This window comes from Notamacropus eugenii, chromosome 1 (genome assembly GCF_028372415.1).
Source record: "Notamacropus eugenii isolate mMacEug1 chromosome 1, mMacEug1.pri_v2, whole genome shotgun sequence".
NCBI classification, from domain to species: domain Eukaryota; kingdom Metazoa; phylum Chordata; class Mammalia; order Diprotodontia; family Macropodidae; genus Notamacropus; species Notamacropus eugenii.
The window spans coordinates 727,926,035-727,938,272 of record NC_092872.1 but is presented as its reverse complement, the minus strand read 5'-3'; the positions used below and the strand labels follow the sequence as shown (position 1 = coordinate 727,938,272).

The 12,238-nt window shown below is 39.5% G+C and overlaps 1 protein-coding gene across 2 annotated transcripts in view; it reads left to right on the top strand.

Annotated features, from left to right (window-relative positions):
• Positions 1-12,238, top strand: part of DNAH6 (dynein axonemal heavy chain 6) — a 220,215-nt gene that overhangs the window by 84,645 nt on the left and 123,332 nt on the right. For both annotated transcript variants that reach the window (XM_072637006.1, XM_072637007.1), the window contains exons 31-34: positions 4,479-4,646; positions 7,033-7,181; positions 9,109-9,216; positions 10,499-11,054. In XM_072637006.1, the coding sequence (XP_072493107.1) occupies positions 4,479-4,646; positions 7,033-7,181; positions 9,109-9,216; positions 10,499-11,054 (981 nt within the window). The remainder of the gene's footprint in view (positions 1-4,478; positions 4,647-7,032; positions 7,182-9,108; positions 9,217-10,498; positions 11,055-12,238) is intronic.

Genomic DNA, 12,238 nt, shown 5'->3' with positions numbered 1-12,238 from the left:
TAGGGCCTCAGCCTAGTCATGGCTTTGACGTATGCATGGGGAATAGGGAAGCCCTGGTGTTAGTCAGGCTTACCTCAGCTCTGCAAAATTCACAGGACTGAAGGGTGCAAGGATATACCTTTTTACTTCAGTGAAGGGAGTTTCCTTCCTCCCTCCAGAAACAGCAAGGGGAAAAAATCAAAGAACTAATTTGTAATAATTTCTGGGATAATATACAATCCCTTTACTTCAGTTCCAAGTAGATACAGCACTAGAAGATCTAAATTCAAATCCTGCCTCAGAGGTTTGCTAGATATGAATGACCCTAGGCAAGTCACATAACCAGTCTGAAGCTTAGTTTCCTCATCTGCAAATGGGGGTGATAATAACACCTACTCCTCCATGATGCTGTGCATGAGTCAAATGAGATAATATATGCAAAGCATTGTGCAAACCTCAAAATGCTGTGCATTCCAGTTATTTCTGTTATTGTTTATTATCACTATGTGAATGAGATCGGGGGATGGAGGAGCCGTGTGTAATGGCAGAGCAAGGGCGACAACGTGCACACAGTATGCCTTTTCCCCTTTATGTGTCAGGCACTGTGCTAAACCAGGGGCATAAACGTAAACAAAAAGTCCTTGCCTTCAGGGGGCTTAGATCCTAATAGGGGGAAAACAGGATAGAAAAGGAAAACATAAATATTAAAATTATATATATATATACATGAACAACATATAAGAGAAACTAAAAATTGTGGGAAAACATATATAAAACATGTGTCTACATGTGCATATTCATATATGTGTCTACACATATATACACGGATATACACACCATATATACGTATATACGCACAACTTATATATGAACTAAAAAGTGGGATGAGATGAAGTGGGTGAAGGTATTCACAGGGCCATGATGGCCAGATTCAGATGTCAGGAGCAGGACAGAGAGAGGAATGAAGCATGGCTGGCCTGAACCCCTTCTCACGATGGGAGTTCCTAGAACTCACCAACTGAAGAAGGGGGCCTCAGCAGCAGATGGATGTTCCAATATGGGAAGGCCACAGAGACTGAGGGAATTTCAAGGGTACAAAGGCAAATGATGTAAAAGTCCCAGGAGGTTTGCAGCCTCAGTGTCATTCTTGTCTCCTCATTCTCCCTAAGCCCATTTGTCCCGATCCTGGGCCAACCTCAGCCCTCATGGGACGCATCTGCTTCCTCTTCACTCACACAGACACTGCTGTAGCTCAGGATTTCATCACCTGGTTATTATAACAGTCTCATACTTGGTCTCGCTAACTCAAGTATCTCATCCCCTCTCCAATTTATCACACACATATATATGATACTATAAATATTTATTTATAAGAGCCAGTGTGATTTTTCTATTCAACAAACTCCATTGGTTCCCTCTGCCCAAATGAGATAATATTTGCAATGTACTTAGCATCGTGCTAGGCACATAGTAGGTGATCTACAAATATTGGTTATGATGATGATCAAATGTAAACTCCTTTACAACCTAGTTCCACAGACTTTTCCAGTCTTACTGTATATTACTCACCTTCCCACACTCTAGGGCATGATCAAACTGGCTTTCTTGCTGTTTCTCACACATGACACACCATCTTCCATCTGCGTGCCTTTGCCTTAACTTGCCCTTGTGCCTAGAATGTGCTGCTCCTTCATATCCACCTTTTGCAGTTCCTTATTCCTCTCAAAACTCAGCTCAGGCACCAGCTTTTATGTGAACTTTTTCCTGGTTTCCTCAGCTCCTAGTGCCTTCCCTCTCATTGTCCTCAGGGACCTTTTATTTGTTTTGTATGTTAGTAGATACGTACTTGTCATCTCCCCCAATGGAATGTAAGTTCTTCAAGGGCAGGAATTTTTATTTTTGCCTTTTTATCCCTTAGCACAGTACTTGGCACCTAGCAGGCTTTTAATAAATGTTTGTTTATTTATTTTTTGTATTTTTCTTTGACAAATAAAAAGGAATATACAAAAACCAGAAACAAAGTTAGATGAAAGATAATGAAGACAAAAGTGATACTGTTGGAATAGTATCAAGATGAGAAATAGTTATTGACAATTACTAAAGGGAAGGAAGGAAGGGAGGGAGGAAAGGAGGGAGGGAAGGAGGAAAGAAGGAAGGAAGGAAGGAAGGAAGGAAGGAAGGAAGGAAGGAAGGAAGGAAGGAAGGAAGGAAGGAAAGGGAGGGGACAGGGAGGGAGGGAGGAAGGAAGGGAAGGAGGGAAGGAAGGAAGGAAGGAAATGTCTACTGTGTGCTAGGCACTGTGTTAGGCACTTTTCAAATTTTATCTCATTAGATCCTCATAACAGCCCTGACAGGTAGGTCTTATACAAGCAGAAATATGGATTGAATGGGCAGGGGGCAATCCAAACAGACTATATTGTGGTGGAGAAGATGTTTGTCAGGACTGTTAAGAGTTATTCTTAAATAGTATTTTCAGGTAAAGAATGACATTGAAAGGAATTGATGCCCCATTTTACATATGCAGAAATCAAGGCACAGAGATAAAAGTGAATGGCCCATCAAACAGTTGCTTAGTGCTAGAACCAAGACTGGAAGCCTACTGACTTCTCACCCAAGTAGTCTTTCCATGTGGTAGTGGTGACGGGCTAGTACTAAGAAAAGGGGATGGTGAAGCCCATAAACTTGACCAGAGTGGGATGACTTGGAGTAAGGTTGGGAAGACTGAGTAGAAAGGAATTCATGACCATTAAACTGGAACTTAATTCAGGAGGTTGGGACCAGGTGGTTTGGGTATTGGAAGATTTCTCCAGTTCAAGGGGTCCCAAGCCTGAGCTACAGAGAAAGAAGAGATAGAATACTGTGAGGTGGAATATATTCCCAAGTGTTTAGCAAGATAGATTGTTGGTTCACCAACTGTTCCTTCTGCATATTTTTTTTCGCAGATAAGTACGTAATTTTTCAGTGATGATTTGCATAAAAACACTTCTGGTAGGAAAGATCTAAGGTCCCACTTTTAGGACCTTCCCAGCCAGTAAGTCTTGGAATCTTTTACATGAGGCCACTCAGAGTATCTTAGTGACCTGAATGTCTCCAAGTCAAGTCCAACTTTCCTCAGGAGAAATACAGGGGTATTCAATGAGGACAAGCAAGTACAGGAACTTTCAGTACATAGATCTATAGAAAACAGCTCCTGCAAACTGAGAATATGAATTTCAGCAATAGCTCTGAAGATACAGACCCACATGCACTCTTTTTTTTCTTTTTGTGAGGCAATGGGGTTAAATCACATAGCTAGTTAAGTGTCAGGTGTCTGAGATCACATTTGAACAGATGTCTTCCTGACTCCAGGACCAGTGCTCTATCCATTGAGCCATCTAGCTGCTCCCCACGGTACTCTTGCAAAGATGAGAGAATTAGATATTAAATCAGTGCCTCCTCCAGGTAGTTTTAAAAAAGGTCTCCCAACCTAGTACCTCCAAACCCCAAACATCAAGGCAAAGTAAGGGGAAAAGTTTTAACAGTTATAATTATTTTGATTAATGGCTATTTAAAAATCAACTGCTCATATCCTTTGGCCATGTACCTACTGAGGAAACACTATTCCTCTTAAGTGCATACTTCTTATTTATTCTGAATGTCAGATTTTTATCAACTGTGTTTGCCACAGATTATTTCTCATAATTTTGGATTAATGTTTTTTGAGAGGAAATGAATTATTCTTATTGTTTGTTCAATTTTATGTCTTTTCTCAAAATGTAGATGGTTTTAGTTTTTTGGTTCTATTTAATACCGTAGTCCTCTTTTTGTTTAGTCATTTGGTGCAATTACTGTTCATTTTGTAACAAAGGCAATAAAAGAAAGAAAATTAGTTCATCATAAATATTATTGCTTAAAAAGAAAGAGAAGTCAAGTCATATGTCCCTGGGTCTGGCAAAAATTGCCTTCCCTTTTTTGAGATCTCTCTAAGCTTGTTTCCCGGTTTTCCTTGAGAGCTGGTACAAAATCAGAGCTTCTGCATTCATAGCTCTATCCAAGATTCTGTGATCACCAATTCCATTTTAGAAAATATCACTCCACTTAAAGGGTCAGGTCAGTTTTTACTTTAGTGGGTCCTGCCCTAAAAAAAAAGAAAAGAAAAGGAGAGAGAGACAGAGAGACAGAGAGAGAGAGACAGAGAGAGACAGAGAGACAGAGACAGAGAGAGAAGCCTTTCCATAAACCAAAGCACAAGCCCTTTCTCTAAAACTTATGCTTCTAGCTAGATCTGAACAGCCAAAGGAAAGGGCACAGAAGTTAAAGTGACTGGCCCATCAAACAGCTGTTTAGTACTAGAATACTAGAAGACTGCTGACTTCTAGCCCAAGGAATCTTTCCATATGGTAATGGTAAGGAAAGGGGGCAATGGAAGCCCAATGGTAAAAACTTCCTAACATTATCTGTATTATTTTCCAAAGTCTGAAGCAAAAATATCAATAGAATTCTCCATTTCTTTTCAACAGCTCTCTCGATTTATGTTTGAGGGGCGTGAAATAAAGTTGGTTATGACCTGTGCGGCCTTTATCACCATGAATCCTGGCTATGCTGGACGAACTGAATTACCCGATAATCTGAAAGCTCTGTTTAGACCAATTGCTATGATGGTTCCAAATTACGCCTTGATCGCAGAGGTAAAGTTCACACTACGATCAGTATAATTTTGAGTACAAAAGCCTTGAAGTAAGGATTTTTAAGCATGTCTTTTTATTTATCTCATTTTCAGTTTGTTCCCTTCTAGGCAAAATGTTTCCAGCTTGGTGAGGGTTCATACATTAATGTGTATCATCAAAAGCAAATGTAGACATTATCAAGTTACTGTTTTCTGACCACTTCATCAGCATTTGTCAGGTTCTCCCCTTCGGCAAGAGAGAGAAAAAGAGGGAGACAGACAGACATAGAAAGACAGACAGAGTGGGAAGAGGGGGAAAGGAGAAGGGAAACAGAGAGAGAGAGAAAGAGAGGAGGGATGACAGGTGAAGATAGGGAAAGAAATGAAAATGGCTATTATATTTAGAGGTGGTCTGGAGCAGAATCGGGCATGTGTTTTCATCTATATAAAGAACCCCCAGGAGAGGAAATTCCCTCAACCAATGCAAATTATCACATCTCTGCAACTTAGAATCTTAGACACTTGCCTGGAGTCCCGAAGGACTTGTCCAAGGTCACATGGCCAGCGCATGCCAGAGGCAGGACTGCAATCAATGATTTCTCAACTCCAGAGCCAGAGCTCTCTCCTCTATCTTCTTTTTCCCATGTAAAGATGCCTGCTTACCATAAAGAGGGAAGACTCATCTCCCTGAGTTCAAATCTGGCCTCAGACACTAGCTGTGTGACCCTGGGCAAGTCACTTAACTCTGTTTGTCTCAGTTTCCTCATCTGTAAAATGAGCTGGACGAGGAAATAGCAAGCTACTCCAGTATCTTTGACAAGAAAATTCCAAAGAGAGTCACAAAGAGTCAGACACCGCTGATCAATGATTAAACAGCAAACAAGTCATGTTTGGGCTTGTCTATCCAATTATAAAATCAGATTAAACTGAATTTCTCTTTATTATATTACTTTACCTTATATTAACTTTATATGTTACTTTATGATGTTATTATTTATACATACCCATATTTATTACTGTCATTGATTGGTAACATACCTAAATTACACAATTCTGCATGGATTGAATTTCAAGGTTTCCTGCCTTTGTCACTATTTTCACACCAGGGGAGTTTTCAGGAAGGCACAAGTTCTTTCTTAAGCTTTGAGCTAATTGTCTTTCACAGAAGTACTAGAAAAAAGGCTCAAGTGCTAGCAGACAGCTAGGTCATTCAGTGAACAGAAAGCAAGGCCTGGAGTCAGGAAGATCTGAGTTCAAATCCCACTTCAGACATTCTTGTGTGACCTTGGGCAAATCATTTAACCTCTCAGTTTCCTCAACTGTAAAATGAGTATAATGATAACACCCACCTCCCAGGATTGTTGTGAGTCTCAAATGAGGAAAGTATTTGTAAAGCAACTAGTGTGTACCTGGCACACAGTAGAGACAACATAAGGGCTAACTAAGTCTAGTGGGCTTAAGACAGTCTAGTCTGTTGTCCAGACTTGTGTATGCGTATATAGCAAAGGCATCATGGTATAGTGGGTAGATAACTGGTTTCGGAGCCAGGAATAACTGGCCTCAAGTCCTATTTCTGCTACATACTGTCTGTGGGACCTTGGGCAAGTCATGTCATCTCTCTGTGCCAGGCATCACTCAGAGTGTTCACTGCAAAGAAGGTGGCAGTCTGCATTGGTAGAGTGAGTTTCTTACACCATTGAAATCACATTTCTCTCTCTGTCTCTATTTCACTGTCTGTCCCCCCTTCTCTTATTCTCTTTCTCCCTCTCTTTCTGTCTCACTTTCTCCCCCTTCTTTGTTTATCTATACACACATGTGTGTAGACATGTCTACTGAGACATATATATGCATTTATAATGTGCATAGACATAGCATATACACATGTGTGTATACACATGTATACATGTGTGTGCATATATACATTCATGTGTGTGTGTGTGTGTATCCCTCCTAGTAAAATGCAAACTCTTCAAGTATAGGAATGGTTTTATTTTTCAGCTCCGAATCCATGGATCTGGGTTCAATTTCCCTCCTTGACACAGACTGAATGTATAATTCTGGAAAAGTCACTTAATGTCCTTCTGCTCTAGACAAGATTCTAAGTTATGAGAAAGTGTCACCCCTTTTAGACAGAGTCTGGGAGTTCCCTTATCTAAGAAAGGGAAGGAGTTAGAAGCCAACATTTCTTCTACTTTTCTGTTGCATGACTCGGGGCATGACAGTGAATCTTTTTGTACAATTTACTTGTAAAATGATGTAACAGCTAACACATATATTGTACTTCATTGAATATCTCAGTAAGATTCCTATAGAAAACATGGAACTATGGTAGTATTAGAGTCCTGTGCTACTTAGTGTATCAGTATATTATAAAAGAAATTCCATAATATGTTTTTTTTTTGTTCTAGGTGATTTTATATTCGGAAGGGTTTGAATCCAGCAAAATCCTGGCAAGAAAAATGACTCAAATGTATAAACTTTGTAGTGAACAACTCTCTCAGCAAGATCACTATGACTTTGGCATGAGAGCAGTGAAATCTGTCTTGGTCATGGCTGGGTAAGAAGGTGCCAAGTGGCCCAGTATGGTTAAGTGTGCCATCATACTCAAATGCTGTCGCAAGATGTGCCACATCACTCCATCCTTATGTTCTTCACTACTGGCCAAAGGAGCTTCTATTTGTCTATCCAATACGGTACCCCTGAGGGCTAACCATTATCTACTCTCTCATCTTTGCCAATGGTCCCCAGTTGTCCCACTCTGTCTCCTGAAGTAGATTCCTTATAGGAACTTCAAGTACGCAATAAGTGATCACAGTACGAGGGAATTTTAGGTTCCAAATAATAGGCAGTTTGGAGTAAATCTAACACATAAAATAAGTATTCTCAGTCTTAGCAAAGTACCTGGCACATAGTAACCTCTGTGTAGTTGTTCAGTCATTTGAGTCACTTCTGACTCTAGGTGACCCCATTAGGGCGTTTAGGTGTTTGTTTTGGGGGGGGGGGTTTTGCAAAGACACTGGAGTGGTTTGCCATTTTCTTCTCCAGTTCATTTTATAGATGAGGAAACTGAGGCAGACTGCACTGCAGTGACTTGTCCAGATGTCATACAGCTAAGAAACGTCTGAGGCCAGATTTGAATTCAGACCCTCCTGACTCCAGCACTCGCCAAGCTCCGTGGCTAATAAACACTAGGCTTCCATTATTTCTACTTCAGCAGCCAATTGATTAGATTTAGGCCTAGAAGAGCAGTTCCTTAGTCATTTGTCACATCTTTTGAAGGGTGAAATTATCTTGAAAAATAAATCACATATTTTTTCACATCTTCTGACTTTGGCACAAAGAGAGAGACCTCCTCTCTAGATAGTTTAAGTTGCCATTGCTAAATATCATGACTGGTTGGTGGTATTTACCAAACTCTTTATCTAAGTCCTCCTTCTGACTATTTGGTATGTAATATATCCTCACAACTGTCTTAGTTCTGTTTCTCCATCAATTTAGTCTCTACAAAATGTGTTTCTCCCCAAAAGCTCCTAGATTTACTTACATGAACACATCTCCTCAATATATAACACTTCTTACTGCACTTTCCCTTTTATCTGTTCTGTTCCTGTTGAATAAGGTCTCCTCTTCCAAAGCCATGAGTTATATCCTACCAACCATTTATTAAGTACTTACCACATGACATTCACTGTGCTAAGTGTGAGAAATTCAAAGAAATACAAAAGGCAGTTGGTGCTATCAAGAAACTCGCCATCTCATGGGAAAGACGACATGCATACAGACATATATGTGCAGACGATACATACAGGATACATTGGAGGTGATTTCAGGAGGAAGGTGCCAGCCTTAAGGGGGATCAGGAAAGATAGGACTTCTGTAGACAGTCTTGGCCTGTTCTTTTTAATCTTATCTGTGTTCCATCATAGCAAATGTATCCACTTTCTCCTAAGAGGAAACGCAGGATAATAATAAATTATTATAATTATAGCCATGTATCTAATACCTTAGAGTTTGCAAAGGCTTTATAAACATTCCCTCATTTGACTTTCTCAGTCATCTTATGAGGTCAGTACCACAGGTGTAATCAACCCTCTTTTACAGATGAGGAAATTGACGCTCATGAAGTGAAATGACTAGTTCATAGCTAGTAAGTGTCACAAGTGGAATCTGAGTCTATGTGTTCTTAGCTCCAAGTCTGTTCACTATGCATTCTGAGCCTCCCTGGAACTTAAAACCAAAATAAAGCATCAGTAACAATCACGATACATTTACATATGCACGGCTGTCTGTATTTGATCATATCAGCACTAATATGTCAGGCTTCCTTTAAGGACAACCCACCGCTCTCTGGAGACATGAAAAGGGCAAAAAAAAAAAAAACAACCCAACTTGTGTACTCCTTGCTCTTTTTCTACTCATATCTTGTTTAAGCTAAGATTTCAAAGAGTCCAGCAGCCCCATTTTTGACTGTCTCCTAAATTTAGGTCCCTCAAAAGAGAGAACCCAAACCTAAACGAAGATGTCGTGTTGATAAGAGCCTTGAGAGATTCCAATTTGCCCAAATTTCTTACAGATGATGCCCTTCTCTTCAGGTAATGTTATGAACAGTCATTTTCTTTTTTTAATAACATAAGAAAATAGTCGATCTCTCTGTTGAGTGAGAATAAAACATATATGGGATAGGAAGATGTCTTCTATTTAGTTGTTTTTCTTGAAAATAGGATCATATAATTCTCCTGTTTCTTGAGAGTAGAATTACATATATTCCACAGACATGGTACACACCTGTCCCAGAGATAGGGAACTCCCAGGATGGAAATTCTCTCTGCCAAGCAGATGGCAGCTGTTTTGCAATATGGCCTGTTTCCTGAGAGTACTGAGAGGTTAGTGCCTCACCCAAGTTTACATAAACAGGTTATCAGAGGTGGAATTTGAACCTACGTTTTCCAAGTTCTGAGGCCCACTCCATTCAGTGTCATCCTCTGAAGGTTCTCTGCTTTAATCTTTACTGTCCCTTTGGCGAGTACATCTACTTTTATAGGTTCTTTTATCATCCATATGCAGATGACTCTCACTTCTAAATATCTAGCCTTAAATTTATCAAGAACTTGAGTCTTGCACCACAAACCCACTGGTGGACATCTCCAACTGAGAGATGTAGAGTTAGATCAATGATAGTGAAGAGTCTTAGTTGCAGAGAGGGACAACAAGTTGGGATGGTTTTAATTTTTTAATTATTTCATTTATTTATTTATTTATTTATTATTTATTTTATTTTTTATTTCCTGTTCATTTTAGCATTCAGAGAGATTATTTATGTCTTAAAGAGAGGTCCTTGTTAGTTTCTTATAGTTTGTCTTGACTAACAATGTCCTAAAAAAAATACAGACCTATATTCCCATGATGTGCTAACATGATGAATTCATGTTCTCTCTTATGAGAATGTCAGTGTGTACAAGACAGTTCTGTTTGACCCCAATATGGTAGCTTAGTCTCCTCTGACTGTGGGGTATTATTCACCACTTGCTATACATTCATCACTTAAGGAGAGCCTGGGAGATAGACAAATATTGTCACTCCCTCAATGAGTTTACAGTCTCATTGAAAAGAACCTGAAACAATATCAAATAGCATGGTACATTGTAAGTGCCATATTTATGCATAGTTTTACATGCATAGCAGTTGTGTATTTCAAAATAAATGCTCCAAGAGTTCAGGCAAAAGGACCAGTGAAAGAAAATATTTTCAACCATTTGAATGTTACAGATTTGAAAGTAGAATAGAAAAAATAAGAAATAAAAATATTCAAGTATCCCAATAGGTAACCATGTTTTCTAATTGGTTTAAATTTTGTTTCTTTGCTATTCTTTCCAGTGGAATCATTTCTGATCTTTTCCCCGGAGTCCACATTCCAGAACACGATTATGGTATTCTGCAGTCAACAATTATAGAAGTCATGACTGCGCAGAAGCTTCAGCCTGAACCTTGTATGGTGCACAAAGTTATACAGTTCTATGAAACCATGCTAGTAAGACATGGCGTCATGCTTGTCGGGCCCACAGGAGGTGGAAAAACCACAGTTTACCGAATTCTCGCTGAAACCTTAGGGGTTTTGCATAAGATGGGAATTGAAAATCCCTTTTATCAGCCAGTCCAGACATACGTTCTGAATCCAAAGTCCATTACAATGGGTGAGCTGTATGGGGAAGTGAACAATTTAACCTTGGAATGGAAAGATGGTTTGATGGCACTTAGCGTTCGAGCAGCAGTGAATGATACCTCAGAAGATCACAAATGGATTGTCAGTGATGGACCAGTGGATGCACTTTGGATTGAAAATATGAATACTGTTTTGGATGATAATAAGATGCTTTGTTTGGCTAATAGTGAGAGAATTAAACTCACCCCTTACATCCATATGATGTTTGAGGTAAAGTATGTCCATTTCATTACTTGGGGCTGATGATATTAATTAGTTTAGGATGTAATCATTAGATTTCTATGATTCTACTGATCTGTCCATTTTCTTCAGATCTTGAAACAGCATGTTTTTTTTCTGTTTCATATTGAAAACTCTTCATAATTTGATCCTGAACTTTTCCATTCTTTTAACTTTTTCCTGCTGATGGTTGACCCTATCACTCACTCTACGATCCACCAGTGATGACCCTCCTGAAGGTTTTGTTTAACTTGATCTTCCATTTCCCATCTCTTCTCCTTTGCATTGGCTGTGTCACTTGCCTGTAACACTCTGCTTTCTTGCCTCAGCCTTCTGGTTTACCTGACTTCCTTTAAGATTCATCTCAAATGCCATCTTCTGAAAAAGACCTTTCCTGGTCCTCCCCACCAGTATTTCCTTCCCTCTGAAATTACTTTCCCTTTACACTGCCTATATCATGTATGTACATGGCTATTTTCATGCTATCTCATCCATTAGACCATGAACTCCCTAAGAGCAGGGATGTTTTTACTTCTCTTTATATCCCTAACACTTAACATGGTACCTGGGATACAGAATTGGTGAATTCTTGTAACCAACTGGTTGAATATTAGCTGGCTTGTTCTGTGACAGAGGAAGGTGAATCCAAGTCAGGATATGATCCAAGTCAGTTTTTGCTAGACTGGGATCAGAAACCTGAAGATCAGCATCTGGTATGCAGCTGTTGCAGCCAGTAAACAAGAAGGTCAAGGATGCAGATGGTATGTCAGGTTATTGAGCCCAGATCAAGAACACAACAAGTCACTGTCAAAACTAGTAGAGAAAGCAGAAGCAGACAACCAGAGGAGAGGAGAGTCCTTGGAGGACTGGATCTTGAAGAAGAGTCATCATCATCTGTTTGGCTGCTGCATGCTAAAAATCATGGGACTTTTCCATCTGACTCGCAGCTGAAACTTTCAGTATGTGTGGTCTCTCCCATTAGAATGAAATCTCTTTGAGCATAGGGACTGTCTTATAATTCCATTTGTCTCCATAGTGCTTAGTACAGTATTTGGCACATAGTTAGTCCCTGATAAATTTTTTATTCCTCCATTTATTCATTCATTTGAATACTAGGTTATGTATACTTGGTAGCATTTTCTCCTCCTCCTAAGCCTAGTTTGGTTCCCTTAGTA